This window comes from Temnothorax longispinosus, chromosome 7 (assembly GCF_030848805.1).
Source record: "Temnothorax longispinosus isolate EJ_2023e chromosome 7, Tlon_JGU_v1, whole genome shotgun sequence".
NCBI classification, from domain to species: Eukaryota; Metazoa; Arthropoda; class Insecta; order Hymenoptera; family Formicidae; genus Temnothorax; species Temnothorax longispinosus.
In genome coordinates this window covers 7,764,676-7,792,157 of record NC_092364.1, presented here as the reverse complement: position 1 = coordinate 7,792,157, position 27,482 = coordinate 7,764,676, and the positions used below count along the sequence as shown (strand labels likewise).

At 38.1% G+C, this 27,482-nt stretch overlaps 2 protein-coding genes and 1 long non-coding RNA gene across 12 annotated transcripts in view; 1 reads left to right on the top strand and 2 right to left on the bottom strand.

Moving 5' to 3' along the window:
- LOC139816883 (venom dipeptidyl peptidase 4) overlaps positions 1-10,209 on the top strand; it is a 509,974-nt gene extending 499,765 nt beyond the window's left edge. For all 10 annotated transcript variants that reach the window (XM_071784690.1, XM_071784692.1, XM_071784698.1 and 7 more), the window contains 3 exons: positions 5,177-5,337; positions 6,488-6,699; positions 6,791-10,209. In XM_071784690.1, the coding sequence (XP_071640791.1) occupies positions 5,177-5,337; positions 6,488-6,699; positions 6,791-6,889 (472 nt within the window). In that variant the 3' untranslated portion in view covers positions 6,890-10,209. The remainder of the gene's footprint in view (positions 1-5,176; positions 5,338-6,487; positions 6,700-6,790) is intronic.
- A 159-nt stretch (positions 10,210-10,368) lies between these two features.
- Rpi12 (RNA polymerase I subunit RpI12) lies at positions 10,369-12,188 on the bottom strand. The gene is made up of 3 exons (XM_071784702.1): positions 11,927-12,188; positions 10,657-10,873; positions 10,369-10,543 (listed from the first exon to the last, which is right to left on the bottom strand). Exons 1-3 carry the CDS (start codon positions 12,060-12,062, stop codon positions 10,519-10,521), a joined length of 378 nt encoding a protein of 125 aa, XP_071640803.1. The 5' UTR covers positions 12,063-12,188; the 3' UTR covers positions 10,369-10,518.
- LOC139816888 (uncharacterized) lies at positions 11,107-11,872 on the bottom strand. Its single transcript, XR_011733110.1, has 2 exons — positions 11,530-11,872; positions 11,107-11,445 (listed from the first exon to the last, which is right to left on the bottom strand). It is a non-coding gene; the product is annotated as an uncharacterized lncRNA (long non-coding RNA).
- Positions 12,189-27,482: the final 15,294 nt, after the last annotated feature.

Here is a 27,482-nt window from a genome sequence, read left to right as displayed (position 1 = left end):
TAATATTAACATTTTTAACGATTCTTTTTTTAAAGCAAATATAAAAGAATATAGAATCATGTGCCAAAGTTTCAAACATTCAGAGTTTTTTATTTCTTAAATATTTAGTATAAAGAAATCAATTTTTTTGCTTGTCAAGGTTGTCTACCCCTTTAAGCGCAAGCCTCAGGATCTGTTCAGAATCTAGCATTTATTCGAATTGAGAGTAAGGACGAGCAGAGCTACCTGGGGTAAAACAGAGCCATGAGCAGAGAGAAATCTATAGATAGATTTATTTGTTATCGACCTCCCGTAAGCGCGCTATCTATCGGGCAGCGTTTCTGTTGTTGTCGCGCTGCGAGGCATCCGTCCAATTTAACGCATGCGTCGTGTTTTCTTTCTATATTCGTGCGCAACGCTGACGCGCAGGCGTTCCCTGATTTTACCGCGCAAACAACGACGTTCTCGTCGTCACTTCTTTTCGGACGCTCAACGAGTGAGCATGTTAGTTATTGCTTTGATATTGCGTAGATACGCTACTTTCTATAATCGTAAAATCCGTAATATCCCGGCTTCTGAGGAAGCAGAGCTGTTATATACAGCTACATCATTATTTGGGAAAGACGAAACCTTGTCTCTGGACTTTCTGACTGCTGAAAAGGAAACGAGGGAATTCCGATAGTAAAGACGAGGGCGGCCATTAATCCCGAGATATATTTTTGGAAGGACGAGGATCCCTTGCGTCGTCTTTGTACTTGATAAGTATACTCTGATGAGAGAATTCCAGTTATCCTATTCTGGAACAAGCCTAATTTTGGTTAAATGTAAGGTAACCTTATCATTCTATTTGGTACAACCGTTCTTGGGTTGACATTAAATTCAGGCTTTACACAGCCTAATCCTCGGATATTGGTTACTGAGAATATCGTGAGATTTTCACGATTCCATTTTGTGGCGCGCATAAAGTAATACAATCGTGGCGCGCATAAATTAATACGATCGACAGGCCTTTTCTCGAGAGCTCAGTTCCTTCGTGAACTTTCCAGAAGACGAATAGTATAAGGCTATTCGTGCTTCTATCCGTATAACACATAGCGTGTTCGGCGCGTGACAACGGAATATTTGAGGTGTGAACCATCGCGTGATTTGAGCGTGATATACCGTGTTAAACTAGTACGACATTGCGTATCCTAAGCATAATACATAGTGCGTACTAAACGTAACTAAAGTCAATATAGATATTATTATCGGATGATACAAATAGTAAATACTGTCGAAATTCTCAGTTCGAGAAACTATATTCCTTTATTAACCGTAATTATTATTATTCTATTTCGTGCGTGTTTTTCTGTATATATTTTGGTAATAATTTGCGATATTAGTCTATATTCAACTTATACAAGTTTATCCAGGTCAATCATGATTGAAGTACCATACACTATTATAACATATCGAATTCTAAACATGATCTTTCCTTTCAGAAATTATATTCTTATTCGACGTTCTATGCTGAAACATTACTTGAACTTAGTAGTTTGATTGGTAAAAGAAAGATTAAATATCTGATAAAAGTAACAAAGAAAACCTTCAATCATAAATGACAATAATTCAATATAATCCTTTACTGCATTGTTCCTGTATGATTTACGTTCTTTGCATATGTTTATGACTGTTTATTATATTGTGCATTCCTTTGATTTCGTTTAAATTACTTTGACATTGTCTAATTGAGATAAACATTAATTGCTTCATTCCTGCACAACCGAATGTAATACTTGATTTTGTTATAAAATGATATAAACATTGTACTTTTATTTTATGAATACTGGTAAGGTTTTTGGCAGTTTTCCTTACCCGTGCAACGAATGTTGGTATTCGATGAGATTCTGCCAAATAAAGTATAACTGATTCATTAAGCAATTAAGGCATCGTTCTTTCCTTCCCTTCGAATAAAAGGTTTGATACTCAGTTCCTAAAACAGGATCTTTCGTGTTAATTATAGAGTAATCCAATGGCCTTAGAATAACGTTCTTTGAAAAACGTTCAGTCGCTGATGTCAAATGGCATTCGCGAAGACGTACGCTATCCGCACGTTTCCCGGTGTTCTACGCCAGCTCTACGGCTGTTTTGCCAATGCATCGTCCGGCACGTAAAAAGCGAGTCGCGGAGTTGGAAACGGGCCAAACGATTACGGAATCGTTCGACTCTCTTCAACTCGAAGCTCTTCCCGGCCGCCCGGCCCCTCACGATCCGCGCCGTTCTCCCTCTGTGTGTCGTCAACCCTTCGTGAAACCCTTTCGCGTTTTGTCTCGTTTTTGCCGGCCTTTGTTCCGTCATCGAACCGGCTAACCAGACCGATTAACCAGCTTGTCGCTGGTTACTCCACCCGTTGGTTCCACGACCACTTAATTGCTGAATAACGAGTGACGTAAGCGGCGTTGAAACCCGGAAATCTTGGGGACGGCGACGCACCCCTCATAAGCGTAATGATCCTTTAAATGGGGGAGAGCGACTAACAATCGTTTATCCTAAGGGGGGGAAATCATAGCTCCGTGCAAGCATCCGTGGTTGATTTGAAGATTGAGTGTCGCAGGATTAGATAATTAAATACGTATAAATAATGACCCAGGCACCATGTCCAAAATCCGGAATATAAAGATGTCTTTAAGACGTCTTATGTCCCCGATTTTGGACATGCGTGCTGCCTGGGGAGTGGCAACCGTGTGAATGTAGACAAGAGAAATGCGAAAGATATATAAGAAAAAATTACTCATAATATGTAGCATTATACGTGATACTAATAAACAGTACGCATACCTCAGTTAGTTTAAAAGAGAAAAAGGTTTCTAAAAGTATTTGAAAGATTTAATTTATTATAATATTTCTTCCTATGTTCGCAAAAGGAAAAATCTATTATGTTACGTCATGCCAGAAATAATTAGATGTAACGTTCTTTAAAATACGTGACACGAAAGTTGTACAATTTTTCGATCGATTTGACGATTCTTCTTGCCATAACAAAAAAAGAAAAGATAATTCAGATTGTCGCTCAAGATACATCATCAATCCAAATTAATTAACATTAATTGCAATTTAAATCTTCCTATTCTTTAGCGTTAATTTATTTTTGTCGCGCTAATTTATACCGATTCCGTTTTTAATTCCGTCGAGATCTTCCAATAATTTAAATATCCGACGTACACGCGATCGTAATTAAAACGTCAGGAAAATCCTAGCTGCCTTGAAATTCGCGCAGCGTATCGGACCGCGGGCGTTCTCGATAGGCAACAAATAAGTGCGACGAGACAAAGGGCCACGGGGAATACCGATAGAATTTCGACCGAGACCGAAATACGTATCCTAGAGAGTATACACATAACGGGCGAGCCGCAAAACGAAAGGGAGAAGCGTCTCGGTCCGAGTTTCTTCCTTTTCCTCTCCGTTTAGTTTCTTTTTTTTCCTCGGTTTTTTTTCTCTCATGGAAAGAAATAGAATTCAACGTACCGCCGCCGGTCGATTTACGAGGTAAATAAATTTCACCGAGGGAGCGAACGGGGGAGAAGAAGAAACGAAATCTGCCGCGCGTCGCCGTACGAGGAGCCGTTTACTATTTCTACGGGCGCGGCGGCCCGGCCGGTCGACCGGCCGTGCCGGTGTGGGCGCTGATCCCGCCGGGACCATTATATTATCGAACACACGAGAGATGCCAGAGACAATAGCCCGAAAAGATTGGAAGGAAAGAAATACGAATTTCACCCCTCTTTTTCTTCCGGGGTGGCGTGGCAGCGGGAGAGCAACGCACGCGGGCGCTTTGCGCGTGGAATCCACTCTCGAGTTTCCGGAAATCATGAGGCGAGACGCCGCGCTCAATCTGGGAGACGTCTGAAAGATACACGGGTCGTCCCAGAGGTAACATTCGCGTTCTTTGTCCGTGGATTCCTCGTCCAAATTGCAGTTGATCTTTCTCTAAGGATACCGTGATGAAATACCACTTTTTCAAACTCCCTTATTTAATTCACAATATATACCGAATTCGTTGGTAATTAGAGAGATAATTAAAGTACAGCTGAAGCATTGTCCATTTTGAATTGAGGGAGTATTCTGGTTTGAAACGTCGTAAAAAAAGGTATTTTTCAAGAATTTTTTGTAGGGAAACGAAAAAAAGCGAATAAAATTAAACTTTGCATGTTTTTTTCATTTTTTTAATTAACAAAAATGCTCTTTTCTATATGTTATATCCTGCTCATTAGGAGGTGTAAGTGATTCTAGCTGTTCTTAGGTATCTGAAACGTAAAAAACCAAAAATTTTCTTATTTAGGAGAAGTGTGATGGCTCTATTATCTAAACCAGAATAAGCATTACTTTCTCTGTGAAAGAGCCTGTAAAAATAATTTAATGAGGCTATGAGAAAGTTAGATTCTCTGAAAAGTTTTGATAATTATAATGCACTAAACTGCATTACTGTAGAAATTATTCGAAGGCGATCCATGTGCTATGTGTTCTGTAATATCAGGCACATTGGTAGCACGTATATAATCGCGCAGAGTGCACGCGAGATAATGGCAGATACGGTGAGAGAAGGAAGTAGAAAAATTACAAATTATTCATCGATTCTTATCGGAAAGTGGTCGACTATCTCGTTTGCGCGTTTCAGCGAGAGGGGCGATTATCTCTTTACGAGCGCTGCGGCATTCTCTAGTAAAAGAGGTAATCTTGTGAGGCGCGTTCTCGCACACGATCCTCCTAGACAAAAGAATTCGTCATAAACATATTCCTTTTGATATTGTTTCCTAAATTTGTAAGTTGAAAGATCCTCGTTTTTGCAAAGATATTCTTTTCTCGCTGTAACGTCACGTCTCGGTGATGTACAATAACTTGTGTTTTACGAAATTAATCAGGTGCTTCGAAAATAACGAAGAGTCGTTCAGAAGCTATTGTTTTAGAAACTAAAATAATAATTAATGAAAATGTTAATAAAAAAATATCTATCCTCCTGATGTATAAATTATAAAAATATGCTGAATGTTTGCTCTCTTACTCTTTTTTTTCTTATACCATGCAGATACTTTTATAAAATTTTAAAAATGTTTAATCAATTTCGTGAGTAAAATTGTGTAGATAATATATTTTTGCTATATGTGCTTCAACATATCGTATTTTCAGTGATATTGATTCACCTTTTCTCTGCTTCTTACAGGCATCTGCAGGACGAATTGCCCTTCATTGACCGTACCAGAACGGCGATATGGGGCTGGAGTTATGGTGGATACGCGACCGGCATGACGCTCGCCATGGACTTAAAGGGTGTCTTCAAGTGCGGCATGTCTGTCGCGCCAGTTACGGATTGGGCCCTTTACGGTACGTTATTAATAGGTGATCGAATTAACGACGCAACACGTAAAGTGTGTTTAGTCTACAGTCTGCAGTTATCTCAAAAGGAAGAAAAATTATTTAACAACGTAAACCGGAATTATCTTACAATTGGATGAGGCAATTTTTTGTAATTCGTTGAATTACACACCGCGCTATTATAACGTCAGCAAAGTCAGGTTGGCTCTTCAATGGTAGTAGGAAAAGTAAAAAAAATTCTGAAAAACCAATAAACCGAAAGATATGCCGTGCCTAATTAGCAGCAATAATTAGCGCAAGAAGCGGAAAGTATTTTCTGTCTCAAGCATTTTAACATTAAGGCTAAAGAAGAGAGAACTTGTCTCTTTTGGAAGTCGAAACTTAGGGCTTTTTGCTGATCTGATTGTAATAATTATAATGTAATAAGTTATAGAAATAAAGTAACTGTCATATAAATCATTGTAAACTATAACAAATAATTAAAAATTATAGCAGGTAACGCTAATTATATTTAAATCAATAATATCTTTTATTCCTATGCTAGGAATATTGATCTTCAGTGAACAATTTATTTTATATGTCCCGCGCGTTGCAAATCATACTTTAAATATGTAATAAGAGATAGAGAGAAAATATAATTAATGGAAATTGATGTTTTTTATCCTTATTTTTCGATTGCTGCGACATTATTAGTAGTATCACGCGTGAAGCATTATTTTTCTAGCTCGATCTTCTTCGCTATAAACGAAACGTTGTTAAGAGAGCTTACTTGCGGAGAACGCGGCTTACTTAAAATGACTTATGTTAAGCTCATTTGGCCCCGGGATTTGTCTAAGAATTTTTTACGCACCGGTGTTTTAATGAAGAAAAGTGAGCGCTCTCCGTGGGAAAAGGACGCGCTACTGCAGCTTTAATATTACTTTCTCAACTGCTTTAAATTCGTGTCAGCATTTACCTCTCCTTTTGTTAGAGCACGCGAGAAAAATACACGTGATTTACAGGATGGCGTTAAAAAGACTTATGCAACGTCACACTTGTGCAATTTCCGCATAATATATTACGCGGAACACATATAACGTAGACCGTAAACCTTTATTCGTCCTTTTTTTCCACTCACGCGTTATCCTTATTAATGCAATCGTGTTAATTGCAATTACAGATTCGATTTATACCGAACGGTTCATGGGTTTGCCAACCGTTTCTGATAATCTGCAAGGCTACGAGCAAGGCCAGCTGCTCAATAAGGTCGAGAACATCAAGAATAAGATGTACTACTTGATTCACGGTACTCTCGACGACAACGTGCACTATCAACAATCGCTTATGCTCGCGAAGGTGTTGGAGCAGAAGGACATCCTCTTCAGACAACAGGTAATGTTCACGTTCTCGACACAGGCAAGTTGAATTAATACCTATATAAGTGTATCGCCAAGTAACTTTGCATTTCTTTCGTTTTTTGCAGACGTACACGGACGAGGACCACGGTATCGTTCAGTCGCGGGCGCATTTGTATCACTCGCTGGAGAACTTCCTGGACGAATGCTTTCAGACGTCATCATGATCGGAGCACGGGATAGTGATGACAATCTAGACGCTGTACACCACCTGCCTCACACTTGTAAATACTTTGTCACGTGTACAGAGTTTATGTACAATATGTAATATGAGCGTTTAAAGAATGTACATAGCGGTGTGAGATTGCCGAAGAAGAATGGGAGAGACGGAGAGAAAGAGAGAGAGAGAGAGCGCGAAAGCGAGCGTAAGCATAAAATGCGAGAAGAGATAGAATAATTAATTAGGCACCAGTGTCGTCGCGAAATTACGCAGGGCAGGTCTGTAAAAAAAAAATACATGTTTGATACGTTTTTAAAAGTAGCCGATCAAACGGTGTGTCGAAGGCCTAATAACGGCGCCGAGCCTCGTCGCCTCGCCGTTCAGACCTCACTAGAGTGTTATTCCGTATCGTTGCAGCTCGTACTTACATTTTTAACCCACACGCGCATTGTTCAAACGTTATATTAGCACACAACACACAGTTATTTCTCGGATGGTCGAATGAACCAATCGACTTGACGTCAAGTTTGAATAGCGAAAATATATATAAGACGCGATCTTTCGTGATTTAATGACGATTTTCATTTAAAGAGTCTGCGATTATTTAACGAAATTGTATTATTAATTACCGCGATTATGATATAAGTTGCCACTTATATCATCGATATTAATAATAGAACGATAATATAATTAATCGGTCTATTAATTAATTCATCAATTAATTAATAGAAGTTACTCATTGTCAGTAATCTACGCGTCCCATTTTTTTCTTGGGATTTACTGAAATGACAAAAATTACATTTTTTGTCTCAAACTGAATTAATTACGAAAATACCATCAATAATTTGACCATCTGAAATAATACGTTCCGTATTTATATACATTGATTCAATATATATAAGTTAGATTATTTTCCTATTACGGCAATCGCACTTTCTTTTTGATGAGATATTAAGTTGACATATCAAAATGTTTATATATATGAGTTTAGTTATCATCTCGATAAATGAGATCTCTTAAAATTTTAAATAAAATGTAAATTAAAATGCCGTCGCATACACATACATACATACGATGTCTACTTTCAAAATAAATTAGAGAAAAATATGCTTTAAAACTAATAATTTTTTGTGTAATTTAAAAGTTGCGTAATAAAAAGATATCTTTAATTAAAATTGCAATTGGGATTTTTAAAATTTAACATTTCAACATTTAAAAAATAAAATACAAATAATGTAAAATGTAAAATAATATTATTCTATGAAATGGCAGGATTCTCTTAAATTTATTTAAAGTTAATGATATATAAACTTTTATTCCCAAATAACGTTTATCACATAAAATATATATACATTTTTTATTATGTCCTTTTAATAACAATAAAATAATTAAAAAGCAAAAGTACATGTTGTGTACTGCATTTTTCGACAATAATATTATCGACGATATTCTGAGATATAACCATTATTACGGCCTATTCAACGCGGTTACATTTCTATTTGAACACTACATCTGCCAAATGATTACAATAGATTACATTAAAAATTCTGGTAATAAATTTATAGTTAATACGTAAAATGCGCCAAATAATTCTGATTTTAATGTAAAAATAAATTTCCTGAACTCATATATGTTATCTTAAGGCTCTGGAATACTCAGCAAAAATATAAAACTCTTATGTATGAAGAAGCAAATTAGCATTGATTACTCCGATACCGTGATATTATAACAATCGCTAGTGCTGCATACTTAATATATCGTACTAATTAAACGGATCTTGACGAGCATGCATAGTCCTGTCAATAACTTTACAACATTCGCCGACGATGTAATCAATTAATGTATGAAAATCAAAATTTTGCGTGCACAAAAATGTGGAATTAAGCCGATCAATTTTTGAGATATTTAGGAATGTTTTTGAAGCGTAATATATTTTCACAATAATACACTGTTTTGATCAACTATTGTGAATTTTGACGTTCGTAATATGAAAGTGCGACAACTAAGACGTTATATATGATGACCGCGCGACGAAAAATTATATAGGAAGTGGTAACCAAATTATACTTTCAGGATCGACGATAATATATGTGAAAGCAATGTTTTGTAATAATCTATAGGTAGGTAACATATTATTTTTTTGTACCTCTACAAACTGTTGCACGTTTCGAGAGAGGCATTTCACTATGAAAATAATATGTACAAAGAAATTTCCATAAAAAGAATGTATAATAAAAGCGTATGATAATATGCACAAGTTACTAAAACATATGTTTTTTATAAAACATATATATACTTTATGCTATGGGATATATAATATTTGGGAGTATAAGCATCGCATTTGATAACTGCATTGTTATAAAAATATTGATCCTAAGATTATTTTAATATGTAAAATCTTCCAAACGAGAAGTGTATTAATAATAAGATTTTGTTATTCGACACCTTTGAAATAGATTCCACCGTGACAACAAAAATAGTATTATTGGTATTTGTAGATTACGGATACTACAAACAGAGTGCTGCTAATATCTTGCTAGTGAAATTACATGCAATATTAAAATATTTTATAAATTTTTTTTTGTACACACACACAATAATTTTTTAACTAATCTTCTACTGTTAAATTTTTCAACTTTTTCTAAAAACTTTATAATAACATTCTTTAAATTCAAGATAAAATCAATTTAAAGTTTCTTCAAAGATAGAGATTTTAGAAAACACTTTTCAGTTTATCATATTTTGATTGTTTGAAAGAATAATTCATGGCTTCATAATATCGATTGCCTCTTTCACTTGCAAATTTTATTTCTCTATTCTATACTATTCTTATACTGTGGGTATACCAGAGTGTTAAGAAAGTGCAATTACATGACTTTATATCACATTCGTATACCTATAGTTTACGTAATGAATACATATAAAATTCAACAATTTGTTTATCAAGACACTTTCCCTTAACGTAAGATAGCATATCTACTTCTTATTATTGTTAGACCACGGGCAAATATTAGTGCCAATGTGTAAATGCATACCTAGGATAAGTATAAGGGGGACTATCGACAAAACTCTCTATTAAAGTTTTTTAATGCAAGGACCACTGTAACAATTTTGAGTGGATCAAGAATTTATTAAAATAATTGTTAACTTTTATTCCGAACACGCGCGCATTGTATATACAAACTTACTTGAACACTTAATTAAGGTAACAGCATTGTTAGAAAGGAAATATTGTGACCCAGTAGAGTTATGGAATTATGACAAGTGTACTCTCTTTCACCACTATTTGTTGAGTGTATTATGAATAAAGCTCTATGTTTTATTAAGGCGGAGTATTTATATCTTGAGATATAAATCTCAAAAACTATCCCGCTATATACATTTATATGTATGGATAGTAATATTTATTAACAGAACTCTATAAATAACGGATTAATATTGCACGTTTTAATAAAAATATATGTAAAAAACAAAATACATATAAAATACAATACAATGTATTAGAATTTTTAATTTCTTCAATTGCTTTATACAGTATAAAAATAATGTATGTTTTCTATACAAAATAGAAAAAACAGAGAAATCATATTGTTCCATATTTCTTATAAAATACAATATATAACATGAAATTTTATATTAAGAATTCTCTGTTTCCTTGAATCTGCAAATAAGATGTTTTATTTATTAATAAAGTATTACAAGCAACAGAAACTTAATGTGAAGATAATATCTGAATGCTAGGTCAACACAATATTGCTATGTACAGATACATACTTGCATTTGGTACATGTGTAAAATACAGTTTGTCCCTCATCAGCAGATCTCAATTGCAATGTTGCATAAGACATTTTATCATTTTGACACTGAGGACATTGTCGCTCTACTACTGGTCCATCCGCATCATCGTCACTGTCCTCAACTTCTTTAGCGGATGCATAAGTATGTTTAGTGTTGAAAAGGATTGTATGTGTCATTTTCATGTCACCAAAAACTGGAAAATAATATTAGAAATTGAGTCTCCAAATTAATGTAAATTCTTAATCACTGCTCAAGCTTGCACATTAAGGATTACTTTGAGCGCAATTTTTTATATTACAGTAAATAATAATATATTAAATTATTGTACAATATACAGTATATATAAAGGTAAGGACAATCAACTAGAAGGTAAGAGAAGAGCTTAAGTATAATGTGTAACGTATATAAACTTTTTTTGTATTTGCCATGGTTTAGTAAATACAGTGCTTCATACGTAGGATAAGTTTTATAGCTGCTAAATAAGCATACAAAACATTTATCTGCATTCGTTGTCATTGTAGAGTTATACTATCAATCTTTTTCTGAACTGACGATTCCGAGTCTCGACATCGAACTCGCGAAACTCATGTTCGACCGTTAGACGCTGTGCCGTCGTAAGCGGTGAGATCCCGACGACGGACAGAGGCGCCGTACGGCAAACCGGGCTCGTGCGACGACCGGCCCTCGAGGACCGGCCGCCTAGGTGTGTCACATTGTTTTGAGCCTTTCGACTCACGAGACTCCTAGAGATATCATCACTATCTCCTACACATTCATTTAAACTTGTTTATGCTAAGTGTATAATATTGCAATCCAATTGTATATGCCTCGACCTTACTCTGTTCATACCTGCTGTCGTCATGCCAGCATGTCTCATTTAAAAGATGACAGTGTTTACCACAAAAAGCAGTACTAAAAAAAAAGAGTAGTCAAGTGGATAACCAAGTGCTCCTATATAGAAAATTACATTGTGATTACAGAAAGAAAATATGTTTAGCAACGAGAAATATCGCAATATGCATTATCTTTATGGACTTTCTGATGGAAATGCTGCTGCAGCTGAGAGGAAACATCAGATGCGGTGTGACAGCAGAGATATGGATAGAGTACAATAAACCATACCGAATACAAGACAAGCTTGTATATATTACGTATTCTACTCAAGCTCCTCTTTCACTTCCTAGTTGGTTAACCTTACCTTTTTATATATAACCTTTTAACTAAAAGATTTTTGTTTGAATCACACCTTCGGAATCCCATTCTCTTTTGCACGTGTAACATGTAACTCCTCCTCTTTCGTCAAGCAAAGGTAAAACTGAACCGCAATCCGGACAGAAGCCAGGTGCAGTGATAAAACAACTACTGTTGTTATTTGCCATCATTTAACATGAATATAATCATCGATCGAATCGAATTTAGCCTTCTTAATTGAAATTTGAAAACTGAAATCGTAGATATCACGATACATCTAACCTGAGAACGGCCCTCTTGTGTTCTTTCTGAGGGCGCAAGCGTAAGCTGCGCAAGAACGCATTTTTCAATGCGCCACCTGAGAAAGTGCAACTCAACTACGTCGTTTCGCTCGGTAATGGTCCGCGAGTGTTTCTCGCGAGACCGACGTATAGTTGGCAAACGAATTAAAAATTATTGAAAATTATCCTACCCAATCGTTTGGAAATCATTTGGAAATATTTGAAAAAAACTTTTCAGAGTTTGGAAAACCATACATTAATCACAATTAATTAAAATCAATTAAACGTATAATTAGCAGAAAGTATTTAAAAAATATTTTTTTTTAATCCAATCGCTCCAGAATCATTTGGATAATGTATCGATATAATTTTTATTTTTTATTATTTAGAAAACAACTGTATTCTAATAAAAAGGTAATTCTTCAGTTTAGCTACCTCAGCACAGAAATCGATGCAATTAGGCTTAATCGACGCGTTTTTGCACGAAACGAACGAATCTGGCAGAAAAAAGTGTCGCTCTGCCCCGCGACGCGAGATATTAATCGTTAAAGTTGACAGGAATCAGGTTATGATTCCTGTCATACCGACGACATGTAGCAACACTAAAGGTGGAAGCACATAAAATTGCAGGAGCCATGAGCACGAATGCAGAAGCCATATGCGCATGCGCTATGGTGTCTGCATACTGCCTATGGCTTCTGAATTTTCAATCTACATAAAAATACATAAGCATAGTGTATGTAGATTGAAAATTCAGAAGCCATAGGCAGTATGCAGATACCATAGCGCATGCGCATATGGCTTCTGCTTTTTGCTCATGGCTCCTGCAATTTTATGTGCTTCCACCTTAAAGGTGGAACACATGCAGAAGCCATATGCGCATGCGCTATGGTATCTGCATACTGCCTATGGCTTCTGAATTTTCAATCTACATACACTATGCTTATGTATTTTTATGTAGATTGAAAATTCAGAAGCCATAGGCAGTATGCAGACACCATAGCGCATGCGCATATGGCTTCTGCATTCGTGCTCCTGCAATTTTATGTGCTTCCACCTTAAACGTGCCCTGCGGCCATATGCGCATGCTCAGTGGTCGCACGCGCATGTAAAACTGCGCCAATTTTAAATGAATCAATCGTGCAGAATAACCAAGCATCTCGATTCAAGCAGTTAGGTCTCACGCTGGGAGTTTCATTAGTTTAATTATGCATGGGAAGCACACACACACACACACACACACGGAGGGGTGCGAGGAGGGGCCTTCGGCCCTCTTCCCCCGCACCCACCCCGTCGGCAGGCAGCGTGGACCTCGCTTTACAACATAAAAGTTGTAAAACGAAATTATAAAGTACATGCATGGGGGGGGGGGGGGTGCAGGGAAGAAAAGCCTTCCTGTTCACGTGCGCTCACGCATGTAAGCCCCCTTGCACCCCTCCATGCATGTGCTTTATAATTTCGCTTTACAACTTAGCATGTACTTTATATGTTGTACATACAGCGAGGTCCACGCTGCCTACCGACGGGGTGGGTACGGGAGAAGGGGGGGCCGAAGGCTCCCCTCGCACCCCCCTGTGTGTGTGTGTGTGTGTGTGTGCTTCCTACGCATAATTAAACTAATGAAACTCCCAGCGTGAGACCTAACTGCTTGAATCGAGATGCTTGGTTATTCTGCACGATTGATTTATTTAAAATTGGCGCAGTTTTGCATGCGCGTGCGGCCACTGAGCATGCGCATGTGGCCACATGGCATGTTCGTAGTCGCCAGTAGTCGCTACATTTCGTCGGTATGACAGGGATCATAACCTGATTCCAGTCAACTTTAACGATTAATATCTCGCGTCGCGAGGCAGAGCGACACTTTTTTCTGCCAGATTCGTTTGTTTCGTGCAAAAACGCGTCGATTAAGCCTAATTGCATCGATTTCTGTGCTGAGGTAGCTAAACTGAAGAATTACCAATAAAAATTAATTAAAGGTCAATATTTCGTTTTAATGTCTGCAAGGTCTGCACTATAGTGCAATAAAGTGCACATACTTTTCTGTTTTATTGATAGACAGGCTGTGTTTCGATATTGACAAAGCGGGGAGCACACCACTTCTGCACAACGCATAATGCGTAAGCATAAGAAAATTGATTGGTCTATTTTGCATAGGTGCATAACCATATGCATGAAAGAAAGAAGCGTCAAAGTCAGAGGATCACCACTACCCTGTTCGATCATCGATGTCAAGCAACAAAGGCGCCGGTATACTACTTGGATGGGCGACCGGCTGAGAGAGCGGATTTCTTTGGACAAATTCGCGGCGGCTATACGCACATGGCTTAATATATTTTTTTTGTTCCGGTAACAAAATATTTCGTTTTTTACATATCAACAAATAGTTTGTACGTCAGTAACAAAATTTTGTTTGCTAATACAAAACATTTTTCTCAGTGTAAAATGTATTTGAAATATCTCTAAAGTGTTTCTGCAATATTTCGTAGATATATTTCAGAAATATTTCAGTAATATTACCGAAATATTGCCGAAATTTTTCAGCAAAGTTGCATTTGAAATAATTGTGCCGATTGAAACATTGCAGAAATGTTGCAGAAACGGTCGTGAAATATTTCTGAAATATTGATGAAAGGTGTAATATTTCAAATGGAATTTTGCAGAAATGTTTCTGAAATATTACATGCCGAGTGGGATGGATGGGCTAAAACTAATTATGGCGAATATTTAATCTTGGTGTCACCTGTTTATTGATGTATTTCATGGTGGAAGTAATAAGGGTGTGCTCGTATTGCGGACACATTTTCGTCTGTTCTGCGCATCGTGACAAAAATCGTTCATTTTGAACTCATACTAACAGATTCTTGTGTCGGTGTGTTTCCGTGAGTTAGTACACAGTCAAAAGTGCAAAATTCGTAAATAATGCCGTCGTGTTCAATAAAAAATTGTAAAAACAACACGCAAAACGCAAAAAACCGAAACATTACTTTCTTGGGATTTCCGAGGAAGACGGAAATGATAGAAAAGTGGAAAGTTTTCTGCAAAGAGAACATTAACCCTACTTCTGGTAAGTGTACAATATTATTGTATGAATTTTGTTTATGAATTTAAAAAATACTTGTATAATTAATATGAATAAAAACGTGCTTGTAAAAATGTATAAGATATTTATTAATTTGCATATGTAAAATATATAAAAATTATGTAACGTTTTTTGCAGCTCGAGTTTGTTCAGAACATTTTCTACCTGGTCAATTCGAAGATAAGACATGGCTTAAAAATTTAGTAGGAGACTCGGGAAGAGTCTAAAAAAAACTGCTTCCTGATGCGGTTCGAATGGCATCGATAGTAGATCATAGTGTCAACACAGAATTGAGTAAAATATCGAGTAAGTATTGACAATATTTCAGGTCCTTACATATTATCCATAATCCTTGCTACAAACGTGTTTGTATTCCAAATCAATATTTTCCAATTCATTTGTGAGTCCAATACAATTTCTGAAATATTCGTAACTTTACATGTTACTAAATGTAACCTAAATTCTAAGTACACATTTGTGAATTAAAAATCATTTATAACATAAGTATTGAATTGTAATATGAATGATACGATTTTTAGGAACAGATGATACACAGAGAAATGTGACAGGCACTGATCATGGCACAAATCGGGATCAGCCTTGCGAGTCGAATTTCGTACAGCTAGTTGCTGTCGCAAGCAACGATGAAAATTTGGCTTTATCACATTCTATGACAGTAAGAACATCGACTTGTACAAAGAATGGACGAATTGATTGCACTTCTATGCAGGCAGAGAGTGCAGCATGTAACTCTGTTTTGTCCAACACAGTAACTCCAAGCACGTCTAGGTCAACAAGGAAGAGTAAAAAGAAAGGTCAATGCAAGTTTGCTTTTTTCATATATTATACTTTTCAAGTTACTAAATTTGTATTTTTTGCATAACCTTTACTTTCTAATTTGTGTTACTTTTTTATGAAATTTTATATACACTTTTCATATTTATGTTAATATAAGTTACTTATGTATAACCGATTGTTACAAAAATTACGTTATATATGTATCTTTTTTGTTTTTCTGCTTTTATAGGCGTGGCACAGGAAAGCGATGCGATGCTTCTGTTGAAAGAAGAAAACAGAAAACTTAAAAAAGCACTTGCTGCTTCAGTTTCTGAGACGAAGTTACTAAAACGTCGATTGGCAACAATTAATAAGCGACAAAAAAAAAACAACTGCAGCAAAACGTTGCAAAAAAAGTTAAAAACATGCTTAGTCCCTTCTTTATGCCGGCTCAAATAAGAATGTACATGAACCCGAAACAGCAGAAGACCCGCTGGTCTCAAGAAGATATTGCCGCAGCAATATCATTCAAGAGCGTCAGTCCAAAAGCATATAGATATATTAGGAAGTTGAAGCAGATTCCCTTGCCTGCACCGTCCACTCTTCGCAAGTGGATTACTGATTTTAACATCAATGAAGGCATTCTGACTGACGTTTTGTCCATAATAAAAGCGAAAAGTAGCAGCATGACGCCAATGGAGAGAGCAACAGTAATTTGTTTTGATGAGATTTATTTAACAAATCAAATGCAAATCGAAAGAAAAACTGAACGAGTCGTTGGCCCTCACAAAAGGTGTCAAGTGCTTATTGCACGCGGAATAATGCCAATCAAAAGTTATGGAAATCGTTGAATGTTGAACACGATGAACATCACAAGACATATTTCATGCATCCTTGTGAAGCTTCTGTCAAGATCTATGTATTTGCTGATGTTCCACACCTCGTAAAGTTGGTACGTAATCATTTCCTAGACTTCGGGTTTCACATAGACGGACATCACGTAACTTCTGCCGCTCTGTCGAGGCTCTTGCAAATCAACAGTGGCGAGTTAAAAATTGCGTTTAAATTATCTGAAACTCATCTAAACGTAACCGGACCACAACGCCAAAATGTCAAGCTTGCTACTCAGCTATTTTCAGCCACAAATGCGGCTGCGATCAAATGGTGTGGTTCGCGTGGAGAATCATGGATGCTTGTCTTGAATGGAAAAAACCGCTGCGTTCGTAAGAATGGTGAATGACTGGTTCGATGTCTTCAACAGCGTTGGAAAATACGGAGCTCATCCTGGAATACACGGTTATAGCGTAGATCTTTCTCGACAAAATGAAGTTCTTCGAAAAATGACGTCAACAATTGAAGAAATGAGAGTCGGCAAATGGAAGACGTTGGTTCCATTTCAAAAAGGAATTATCATTAGTAATTCTTTGCTGGTAAATCTTTTCAATGACTTAAAAGAAAGGTTCAACACTGACATGTCTTATATTATGACAAACCGTTTGAATCAAGACGTGCTTGAAAATCTGTTTTCCTACTTGCGAGCAATGGGAGCTACAAACGATAAGATAACAGCCTTGGATATTCGTTATCGATTGAGAAGGTATATACTAGGAAAGCATTCCGCAGATTTTTTTACAGTGGGGAGTAACACAAGTGCTGTCGACGACTCCATCTCTGAAGTGTGCCTAACTAGTGGGATTGACGAAGATTTCACAACAACAGATAATCATACGAAGCAACCAAGTGATAATGAGAGTAGTTTCAGCAATGTTGCGCGTGAAGACTGTGACGAAGAAAGTGATGAATATAAGAGTGATCCTCGATGTGGTAACATCCTCATTCCAAATAAATTACAAGACTTAAGGGTCAGTTAAAGTTTTTTTATTTTTATATGATTAAAAAATTATATAAATATATAAAAAATTATATAATATATATAAAAAATTACGAGAGTAATATTTGAAATAGCTATCACATTATCTGTATAAGATATGACATCGATTTTTGTTCAGAAGTGCAGTTGTGAAACAAAAAATACAATTGGAGCTTACTTCGACTGCCCCTTAAACGCTGAGAACATTTTTGGAGGATAAAAATATTTTAATATTTATATCTGGTAATATATATATAGTATAGAGTAGATAATTTTTCTTTCAAATAAAACGTATTCATGACAAATTAAATAGTATAGTCAATAACAACACGGAATAGCAGGAATATATCGATTGCTCAGTAATTTCTGTATGATTTTGTTTATAACATATAATTTTTTTTAATTAATGAAAAACTTTATATTTTATGTTACATACAGTTCGTGTCAAAAGTAGATAGCGCTCTGAGACATAAAATTTTTCGCCAAAAGTATGGCTCTATGCTGAATGAATTAACTTCATATGAAATTATTTTTATTATTCAGAGAGCTTATAACTAAATAAGTCATTCTTACCATTTATGATAACAGACATTTTTGAAAGGATACTTACATATTTTTTCCTATGCCAGGTTCTCAGCACTTGAATCTCTTCCATTACTTTTCATTCTTTTTATATTTATGGCAAAAAACCGCGAACCTCGCTCAGTTTTCTCAGTCTACCTTATCTATCTATTTCTACCTATTACGTGCCTATGTTTTATGAAAGTATATAACGTAATGTCGAACATTCCAATTGAAAAATTATAACATTTTACAACAGTTTATATCTAATCGTAATTAGTGATCATTGCTTTTAAACAGTAACATTGTACATTGGGTGAGATTACGTGTCAATAGCTTGTTGGAAATTGTAATAATTTTTCCCTATGGAGGTGAGAAATTACGTTACCACTTCTGAAATCTCTTAACCAATGACTCAAGGTATCTTAATGTAGGTTTTTCACTGCAATATAGTAAATAAAAATTTTATATTATAAAAGATATAAAAGTGTCATAATAAAAGAGTGGTTAACAGGTTCACACGTATTACATGTTGCTAAAATCTTTATTTTGTCCTTTCTTTTTGGCATTGTCCTTAATCTGTTATAGATATCAATTACACTCAAATCTCAGAAGAATTAGATTTACTTCAACAATTCGAGGAATTCAACGATGGTACAATTTGTGAAGATGAAGGACTGAAATACGTTGCTGGATACGTAGCATTCAAAGGACCCCGCACTAATTATATAGGAAATTGGATTCCCGTGAAATCGCGTAATTTTTTAATATGTTGTGGCTTATAACCTACTGAACAAAAAATGGGCACAAAGCTAAATAATGGACAGTTTTTGAGCTACAGCCAGTCAAACATGAAAAATTATGGTCTGCGCGAGTACTATATCCCTACTCTTAGGTCGGTATTCATAGTCGGTTCTTATATTTAAGACCATCTTAAGTACAATCTTAAGATGTCATTAACCAATCACAGAGCCGTATTAGCATCTTAAGATATTACTTAAGACGGTCTTGAAATAAGATCTGATTATGAATACCGGCCTTAGCATAACCCAGGACCAACGACATGGACGTGGTAGGGGGCTGGTCCCATGTGTGTGTGTGTGTGTGTGTGTGTGTGTGTGTGTGTGTGTGTGTGTCAGCAGAGATAAGGACCCCACGGTTCGTCATTCCCGTAGTATTTAATGACTCCAAACCCTCTCTGCTGTGTGTGTGTGTGTGTATGTGTGTATGTGTGTGTCAGCAGAGATAAGGACCCCACGGTTCGTCACTCCCGTAGTATTTAATGACTCCAAACCCTCTCTGCTGTGTGTGTGTATGTGTGTGTGTGTGTGTGTGTGTGTGTGTGTGTGTGTGTGTGCGGCTTAATAAAAATAAAAATAATGATTTTATTTGATACACATTTAAAATAACTTATTTCATTGTACTCCACATCACTCATTTTCCTCAACATTCAGATCCTGTTGTGGTGGTCTCTCAGCAGCATCTAATATTTTATTTAATAATGATGAAGAAGGGTAACGAACGTTGGGTTGGTGTCGCGCGTATCCTAAATACCATAACACGCTCTGCCACACGCCACACGCCATAACCACACCACAACAGGATCTGAATGTTGAGGAAAATGAGTGATGTGGAATACAATGAAATAAGTTATTTTAAATGTGTATCAATTAAAATCATTATTTTTATTTTTATTAAGCCGCGCGCACACACACACACACACACACACACACACAGCAGAGAGGGTTTGGAGTCATTAAATACTACGGGAGTGACGAACCGTGGGGTCCTTATCTCTGCTGACACACACACAGCAGAGAGGGTTTGGAGTCATTAAATACTACGGAAGTGACGAACCGTGGGGTCCTTATCTCTGCTGACACACACACACACACACACACACACACACACACACACACACACACACACACACACACACATGGGACCAGCCCCCTACCACGTCCATGTCGTTGGTCCTAAGTTATGCCAAGAGTAGGGATAGTACTCGCGCAGACCATAATTTTTCATGTTTGACTGGCTGTAGCTCAAAAACTGTCTATTATTTAGCTTTGTGCCCATTACATTTTTTGTTTAGTAGGTTATGAGCCACAACATATTAAAAAATTACGCGATTTCACCGAAATCCAATTTCCTATATAATTAGTGCGGGGTCCTTTAGAAATAAATATCCATCTTTGGAGACGTGTACTGCAATGTCCACGAACACCGAGGATGATTGGATTAGCTACATATCTAGAGGACGACTTATTACTCCTTCAGCTTCTTCACTGAACGTTGCCAACGTAATGAATGTGGAATTTGAAAAATTTCACGGAGCAGGAACATTGCAGAAAGGCCCTTGGTTTTTTAAAACTGTTACTGAGAAAGTATTAAAACAAAAGATGGAAAAAGATATTCCTAGTGAAGTTGTGTCTTGTTTAGTACGGACGCGAACATACATAAGAATGAGGATACTGAACAAAAATACTTCCGCAGAAAGCTCTAAATTAAAAACAAATAAGAAACTGTCGATATTCACAAACAAAAAAGTTTATAAATTTTAAATTTATTTGCGTTGCAAAATAGTCGTTATAACTGTGATATGTGATGTTACAGATTGCCGTTTCTCGATACTTACGGGTAAACGTTTTATATATGCGTTAAATTTTTACTTTTTTAATCGTTTTGTTACTTTCGTTTTAAGCTCAAAATGTTATCCGTTTCATTGTAATATGATAGCATTTATATTACAATTTAATTCATGTGAATTTAGTTCTTGTAATATGTCCTTGTCATTCGTTTCGTTACTTTCATTTTATGTTCTAAACTTTATTCGTTTCATTGTAATATGATGTGATTTACATTACAATTAATTAAAATAATAATATTTAATAAATAATATTTTCACAAACTGTAATGGTATGTCATTTTATATTAATTAATTTTACAATCTACTTTTCAGAGAATAAGAAGTGACAAAATTAGCGAAAAGCGATAAATAATCCATTTCTTAATATGCAACAATTTTGTGACACCATTTTTCAAACTTTTAGTGCAAGATGTAACAAACAGTATGAATCGAAATTATTTCACCATTAACATGCCGTGTAATTCATTTCTTCTTTCTATATTTCTTAATTTTCTATTGTAATTTTAAAAAATAATTAGATTTAATGGCGATTCAAGTGACAATTACATTTTTTACTTTCATAACGACATTTAAACATATTCTAAATAATTACACAATTTGAATCTCCTACCAAAATTAAAAAAACATGGAGGTCTTCTGTCACGTTCTGTGATTAGATATTGCAAGAAACGTGCGCATAAGCTCACCTTATTACTTCCACCATGATGTATTTGCGATTGTGCTTGAGGAAATACTCGCACACTTCGCACGCACCAAGCTTATAAAAAGCTCGTAGGTATCTTAACTATTATTGTCTCTCCGAATCTCAAAGTAAAAGTGATTCTAAAAAGTAATGCATCTGAACACAAATCCAGTGCAGTTTTTTATTTTCATTGATTTCTATTATTTTATAAGCGACCAAACCTAAAACTTGTGTTCGGGGCAAAGTCGTTTCCAAGCCAAAACCAAGTCAAGAAAGCTAAATAATATATGCTGCGTATGCTCGGAGATAATAGAAAACAGAGCCGATGAAAAACAGTGTATATTTCGTGCAGGCGTAAGGCACACAACGAGTGTGTGCGTTCATCAGACTCTGTTTTTACATGCTTTAACTGTTAGCGAAAAAGAAAATTGATTTTCTTGAAATTATTTTTCGCTTTCCATTTTTTTACTAAAAAACAATGAATAAAGTGTATTCTATTACTTTTTATGATCAAAATTATGTATCTTTATTTAAAATCCAGTCCGAGAATGAAGACAAGACTCCGCCCCGAGAATTTTGACTTTTCGATGTTTGCACCTTTTAGTCTAAAGGTAAAATTTCATGAGCAGTAAAAAGCAGCAGCAGATTGTACTGATTGGCTACAAAATAGAGAAGTTCTAGAAACTCGAGAACTTCTCTATTTTGCAGCCAATCAGTACGATCTGCTGCTGCTTTTCACTGCTCATGAAATTTCACCTTAAGAGCTGATGGCTACATAAAAATGCAAGGTATAAGGTACATGAAATATTTATAGCAAGAGAGGTTCCATTAGCACTCCCGAACACTGAGTGACCAGTCTGCCTGCGCGCTTAGGAAGATTAAGGCGGGGGTGGACGGTCAAAAATGACAAATTTTACAAGAAAAAAAATTATAAAGCTCAGGGATAAAAATTATAGGAATATTAAGTATTTGTTGCTACGAAACGCGGAAAATTATTGGCAGACGATTTCGTGGAAGAGAAAGGGCCGGCAGATTGCAACAAAGCGGCGTTAACTTTTGTGAAAAAAAAAATGATAAGGTACATGATTAAAAATTATTGGTAATAATTACTAAACTGTTAACGAAGCTATGTGCTAAATGGCAGACGAAAAAACTGAAGACAACATCGAGGCAGATTGTAATGAAGAGCGCGGTTTCGATTGCGCTTAACGAGTTAGTTCCGTACGATGCGTTACTACGATATGATATTTTGTTTATATATATATATATATATATATCATGTCGACAATAAGATAACAATTTCTATATTATATATATAATAAGTGCTAAAAGATATGTTTAACATTAGAATAATTTTTTTATTAACAAAAAAATACTATTAAAAATTGTAGAGTTATTCTATTTCGCTGTTTGCATCGGATTCATCGTACTGCATATCTTCTTCGCTTTCGCAATCGATATCATTCTCAGATTCGATTTCGTTGATATCTGCTGAAAAACATTAGATGAGGCAATCGATTCGTTATTAGCTACATAAAATGAACAATAAATTAGTTTTATTATTTATCAACAATGTATTGAAAAAGTTATATAAGAATTTATGTACTTACTAGGATCAGACTCCGATATTGTATTTCCAGACTGCTGTAATTTCACCAATTCACTATAATTGTCAACATACTTTCTTTTAATAGCCGTGAAATTTCTATAACAATTTCCATGGTACCTATTGATTTTATCTGGAGTTGTGGGTAAAATAAGTTCATTATACTTTAGCTTGTAGGTTACACGAATTTTTAAAATCTTCCTGCATTTTTCCATCGTTAAAAAGTGTGATTTTAGTTTCACTGCTGTTGTTACAAAATACACACTTTTGCTCCGAACTCATTTTGCGAATAGTTCACTGACATTTGCACAATATAAATAATAAATAAAGATTATATAAATAATAAATAATAAATAAATAATTGCAACCCGATTTCCCTCGGTCTCGCTAGCCGAAAGAGCGCGGCTACAAATTAATCCGCCGACCACCGGACGATAGCTCGAAGGGGATAACGAAGTCACTTCTCTTACCGAAATTCCCGTATCTTAGATCTTGGGCGATACCATTTGATTGGGCGCCAGGTGCGATTATAGACGCGCACCACATCTCGATAACGTTCTCCTCCTTAATCTCGCCACAAGCTCAGGGCGTAGCTCCGCGTGAAAGGGATGAAGGTGGAGAAGGAGCGTAACGCAAGCAACACAGAAATAAAGCCCGACGATAAACAATATGAATTAGATATATTTCCTTCAATAAACACAAACGCATAAATCGTATCAGGAATCCAAGGCCGGATCCCGCTCAGATGGCCGGTATTACCGCGGCACTCAGGTCGGCCGTCACCGCACGCGCGAAGTGCGTAATGGTCACGCTCGCGAAGCTCCCTTCGCGAGCGAAGCTCTCAATACCACGCACGACCCCGCGATAACATCAATCTGCCCACGTCTTAATCCCCGGATCCCGAACGCTCGGCGATTCTCACACGCCCGACGCAAACGATTCTCATACACTCGACATAACAATTCTCACCCGCACGACACAATGTATGCAACGCCCGAGTGGCGCGCTCGCGAGATTCTTATGCGGGCAAACGCGACGATATTTGCCCGCACACACGGCGCAAGATATCCGCGAGGCCCGCGATGCGCCTCAATGCACCCCAAGGTGCCCGGCGCGGTCCCTCTCGACACGCACCCGGGACTTCCGTACGCGAAACGCGACAATAACGCATAAGGAGCCCGGCGCGGTCCCTCCCGACACGCACACGGGACTTCCGTACGCGACACGCGACAATATACCGTAATTCACAACTCTAAACGCAATATTTACAAGACGCACACGACGCTATACGCGAATTGACTGCCGATCTCACGCAAGTTCTCGAGTAGGGCTTTTACTGTTTCTGGCTGCGATCTCGGCCGGCCACGTGCCCGCGATCCCGACAAGCAGCCGCGATAATCTTCCCGGCATCCCCACCGGCGGGAGCCGGTAGCTAAGTACGACACGTAATCCGGCCGGTTCACACGGTAATCTACTCGATATGCGCCTTTCCGGCACCGTGTCGCGACCGAGATCGAGCCCTCGCAGAATAGGCAGCACCGGAGTGGAGATCTTACATTTGCTGCTCGCTGCTGCTCGGCGGCGTCGGGGCGCTCCTCCAAGGGTGGCTCCTCGTCCGCGGCTAGATCGACAGTGAGGAGCGGTCGGTTCGGCGGGACCACGCCGGACCCCCGCACTTGCGCCCTCAAGCTCGCCGTTCTTCCGCCCCGCCGATTGGTTGTGTGCGTCGCCCTGTTCGCGACGTTGCAGACGATTTTCGCCATTTTCCCGCGGCACATTTGATTCGGCTGCTGGTTGTGCGCGGGCCCCTCGCGGTTTTCCGCCCGGCTGATCAGACCGTGGCGGCGCCGCTCGGCCCTTGGGGCGCCGTCGGGTGAGTGTGTGGGTCGTCCACCCGCGCTGCAGTCGCGGTGGCGCACCCGTGTTCAGGCTGCGGCGGGGCCGTGTTACGGGGCGAGGCATTCCCGGCGCTTTTCCAGCGGCAGGTCCCGGTGGCCCGCCCGTCGGCCGACCACCCCGTCGTGCGTCCTCCGAGCGCCCGTTTTCTCCCTCGTCGCGACTATCGTCGTTACAACTGGTCGTGATCCCACGCTCCGGCACCACCCGTCATCCCTACGGAATGTTTCTCAAAAAAGGTTAGTTAACGCGGGTAGCCCTTCCTCGACCCGAGTCGAGGCGCCACCCCTGACCTTCCCCTCGGCCGAGCTATCGCCTGGGCGGCGGACGTGACAAATGTCACGTCACATAATATATAAACAATAAATAAAGATTCTAAAAGTCACTGAAGAAAAATAAAATTCGGCACAACACACGTTGGACGTCTGTTCATTGTCGAGTTTTCGAGTATACTGAACTCTTATATTTATTATCTTTATTATCATAAATGACCTTCTCCAGCCTCTGCTATACAGCTGTTTCTCGGCCACTTGGTCCCTCTAAACCGTTTCAAACGGTTTTTATACCTGCGTTGAATTTTCGAATCTCTCAATCTATTAAAACCTCAATATATTGTTTTAAAACTTGTAGAAAAATATTTATATATAGTTTTCAACTGCAGATCAAAAATGTTATGAGATTAATTAGTAACAACTTAGATTCTGTTGGATAGAACGATCTCCGCTGTTACCCTAACAGCGCGCGCTGCGATCTCGGTTATCCGGACGTTACCGACAGTGTCGTTCCGGACACGACGCTCGCGCCTTACTTACTCTCCCCACTCTCTCGCGTCTCTCGATCGTATCGGAACGTACACGTCTTTTGCCTTTGTTCACGACGTACGGTGATTACTTGTGTATCTGAAATATATATTCTTATTCTGCCTATATATCGTTGTCGTGTTCGTGCATTCTCTTTTCGCGTCGCTGCCCTAATTCCTCGTCACATCCTAACAGGTTATGGGCCCAGATGTGCGCGCAGTGATACGCGTAGTGAAAGTAGAAAGCAAGACGGCCATATTTGCCACCGTTCCTTATCGCATAATATCGAGTTACTGCATCGATCCGTAAAACAATGATTAACCCTACTCACGTTTTGCGATTTGAGCCGCTTAACCGCGAAAATTTCGATACGTGGAAGATACACATGGAGGCATTGTTAATTAGAAACGACGAGTGGGATTACGTGAACGGGACTAACGTCAAGCCTGAAATCATCGCTGATAACGCCGAAAGAACAGCCGCAATCGCAGCCTGGATAAAAGGCGACAGCAAGGCGAAATCCGACATCATCCTGTCCATCAGCGCTACGGAATTGAAGCAGATAAAGGGATGCAATACGTCGAGGGATGTTTGGCGCAAGCTAGAGACAATATATCAATCCAAGGGACCAGCGAGAAAGGCAACTTGAAGCAACTCATGCTGCACAGGATGGAAGAAGGCGGCGATGTGCGTGAGCATGTAGTTCTTCGACGCTGTCGATAAATTGAGAGACATGGAAGTCGACGTGAATCCCGAAGTGCTCGCGATCGCGTTATTGTATAGCTTGCCTCCGAGCTACGAGAACTTTCGTGTCGCAATCGAGTCGCGTGATGAGTTACCCGATCCCGACGTTCTACGTATAAAAATTATCGAAGAGCACGACGCCCATCGGAGCGAGCAGCCGTCTGGATCAAGTGTGATGTACGTGAACAAGAAAACTCAGCCGCGGAAGAATCAGGGCGCGAAGGCCGATCAAGATAAGTCTCAATCGAAGAAGAAGAGAATTCGGTGCAATAAGTGCAAGCTGTTCGGACACAAAGTCGCAGAGTGCCGTAATAAAAGTGCCACAGATAACGAACCCGCGAAAACGAGCGAACCAGTGTCGTTGTGCGCCAGCGAAGCTTTGCTCGCGAGATCCGCGGGACGTGCGCGGATGTGGTGTATCGACAGCGGCGCGACGTCGCACCTGTGCAATAACATTGCGTTTTTCTCCGACGCTGACTTTTCGAAACGCGGAAAAATCAACCTCGCGAACGACGAATCAACCGAAATCGTCGCCGAGGGCACGGCCGGATTCGAGACCAAGGTTTTCGGTTCGGTTAAAAGCGTATTGTTAAAGAATACTTTGCATGTTCCAGATCTGCGTTCCAATTTACTGTCTGTCGGAAGAATTACAGAGCAAGGATTCA

What these genes read in the sequence shown, in the direction of transcription:
- Rpi12 (XM_071784702.1), bottom strand. Translation starts at nt 12,062, where the DNA reads ATGATGGCAAATAACAACAGTAGTTGTTTTATCACTGCACCTGGCTTC. An exon ending in AAGAGAATGGGATTCCGAAG is followed by an intron (nt 10,874 to 11,926) that starts GTGTGATTCAAA and finishes ATTATTTTCCAG; the next exon opens with TTTTTGGTGACATGAAAATG. An exon ending in TACACATGTACCAAATGCAA is followed by an intron (nt 10,544 to 10,656) that starts GTATGTATCTGT and finishes TCTTATTTGCAG; the next exon opens with ATTCAAGGAAACAGAGAATT.